We start from the raw sequence: 2,566 nt of genomic DNA, 5'->3' as shown, positions 1-2,566 counted from the left end.
TCTTTTTTAATTATCAATAATGATATACAAATAAAAATCAGTTTTATATCATTTATAAATTATCTAAATCTAGAATTTATAATACTAATAATGCAAAAAATTACGAGGAAAGATTTCGGTGTATTTAAGACAATTGTCCTCGAATTCTATATTCTATATTTGACTGAGATCAGTATAAAACTCACTACTGTACTTGGTGTAATTTCAGACGTAGCAAATAAGTTCATATATGAAGAAAAATAATCTAAGCACATGTCTGAGATGAGACACAATATAAGGGGAAAATCAATGGGATTTGACTGAAATACTGTCACCCCCATAATAGAGCCAAGAATAAGCCACATAATAGAGCCAAGAATAAGTATCAGAAACTATACAACTCATGGAATAGGCTGGGTTCTTCGGAAAACAGAAAGCTGATAGTGCACTTAAAACACATGCTCCTTTTCTTGACATGCTCAGTGTAGTATGTCTATTATATAATATAAAAAAAACGACATAACACTGAGTTAAGATTATGTCCTAGAATTAGACAGAGAGAATAAGCGAATTATACCATTCTGGATCTGTTTGGTCTTAATGCTATAGATGACAGGGTTCACAAAAGGAGGAAAAAGTAAATAGACATAGCTCATCGAGATATTAATCAGTGGAGGAGCATTTTTTGCAAACCTAGGGAGAAATGCCAGAATCGCAAAGGTCACATAGAAGACCAGGATGCAACCAATGTGGGAGGCACATGTGGTGAGAGCCTTAGACCTTTCTTCTCTTGAAGCAATACCTGTGACAGTTTTGAAGATCAAAATGTAGGTCAAAACGATTATAAAAAAGTCTAGCAAAAACATTCCAAATATTAGCACAACCGGATAGAGACGATTGAAGGTTATATCAGCACAGGCTAACCTAATGATATCTTGGTGTAGACAAAACGTATGAGATAGTACTTGGGACTGACAATAGGGGAACCAGTGTAGACGGAGAATTGGTGGCATAATTATCAGACCAGCCCTTGTCCAAACCCCCAATCCAATCTTCATTACCTTGACATTAGTAAGAATAGAAGAATATCTTAGGGGATTTCGGATAGCAACAAAACGGTCATAAGCCATGGCAAGCAAGATACCGGATTCAGCAAGATTAATAGTATGAATAAAATAAGCCTGAGCAAAACAGGTCTCATGGATAATTTCTCTATGATTTAACCAGAAGACACTGAAAACTGTGGGCATTGTGATCACAGTCACTCCTAGGTCAGCGGCTGCCAGCATAGCTAAGAAATAGTACATGGGCTCGTGGAGATTATGGTCATCCTTGATGACAAAAAGAAGTAAGCCATTCCCAAGAAGTATGGAGAGATAGACTATCAATAATGGGATGGAGATCCAGTGATGTGCCTTCTCCATTCCCGGAAATCCAGTAAGCAGGAACATGGAAGCGCTGTTGTTGAGCCCCATATCAGCCCTTTCAAAGACAAAAGAAATATTTTCTTTAGCTAATGCAAATTAAGTTCCAGCTCTTCAGGATTTGCTTCTTGAATGTACTATCCATTTATATGACGGTCCTAAATTTTACCAGTTTCACAGTCCTAAGTTCCAATGACAGCAAGGGAAATGATTTGATGATTCTATGGAAATTTCTAGATAAGGAAAAATGGAATGTACAAAGAACAATATTACATAACTTCCAGGGTTGTCAATATATGTTATTATTATGAAATATATTTAAGATAGAGAAATATATGCTGCACAGAACTAATTGATTAGTTAAAATAAATTCCATCATCAAGAAAAGAAGACAAAGTTATAGAAACACATTTAATTTATTTATTTAGTTAATTAATTAATTTATTTTTGCATTTTGAGTCACACCTGGCAATGCTCAGGGGTTACTCCTGGCTCTGCACTCAGGAATTACTCCTGGTGGTGCTCAGAGGACCATATGGGATGCTGGGAATTGAACCCGGGTTGGCCGCATGCAAGGCAAGCACCGTACCTGCTGTGCTATCACTCCAGCCCCTTTCTTTTTTTTATTTATTTATTTTTAATATATTATATTTTGCTACTGCTACTGTTAGCAATAGCAGATATTTTAGTAGTGTCATTTTAATGGCAGATACATAGGCATTTTCTCCATGGTGCTCTTTTCTTGATTGATGAAATCTAAATGAATATTATGGCTTCCCAGAATGTATAATATCTAGAAAAGTAATAAATGTAAAAGTAGCTTTTATAAATAATGGAAAAGTACACATGAAAACCTAATGGGAAAACAATCGCAAAAATCATCTATTACTGTTATCCTATTGTTCATCAATTTCCTCGAGCGGGGGCACCAGTAAAGTCTCCATTTGTCCCAGCCCTGAGATTTTAGCAGCCTCTCCTTACTCATCTTTCCCAACAATTGGAGGCTCTTTCTGGGTCAGGGGAATGAGACTTTTTATTGTTACTATATTTGGCATATCAAATACGCTATGGGGAGCTTGTCAGGCTCTTCCTCGCAAAATTATAAAGAAAGAAAAAAATGTACAGGTAGGGGAGAAGAAAGAATAGAAATCCTTATTTGAGGG

The 2,566-nt window shown here is 36.0% G+C and overlaps 1 protein-coding gene across 1 annotated transcript; it reads right to left on the bottom strand.

Annotated features, from left to right (window-relative positions):
• Positions 1–515: 515 nt before the first annotated feature.
• Positions 516–1,454, bottom strand: LOC101557377 (olfactory receptor 51B6-like). Its single transcript, XM_004618246.2, has one exon. The coding sequence runs from the start codon at positions 1,452–1,454 to the stop codon at positions 516–518; it is 939 nt and encodes a 312-aa protein (XP_004618303.2).
• Positions 1,455–2,566: the final 1,112 nt, after the last annotated feature.

Source organism: Sorex araneus, chromosome 6 (assembly GCF_027595985.1).
Source record: "Sorex araneus isolate mSorAra2 chromosome 6, mSorAra2.pri, whole genome shotgun sequence".
Taxonomy (NCBI): Eukaryota; Metazoa; Chordata; class Mammalia; order Eulipotyphla; family Soricidae; genus Sorex; species Sorex araneus.
The sequence above is the reverse complement of the archived record's forward strand: the minus strand, read 5'-3'. Positions and strand labels throughout refer to the sequence as shown.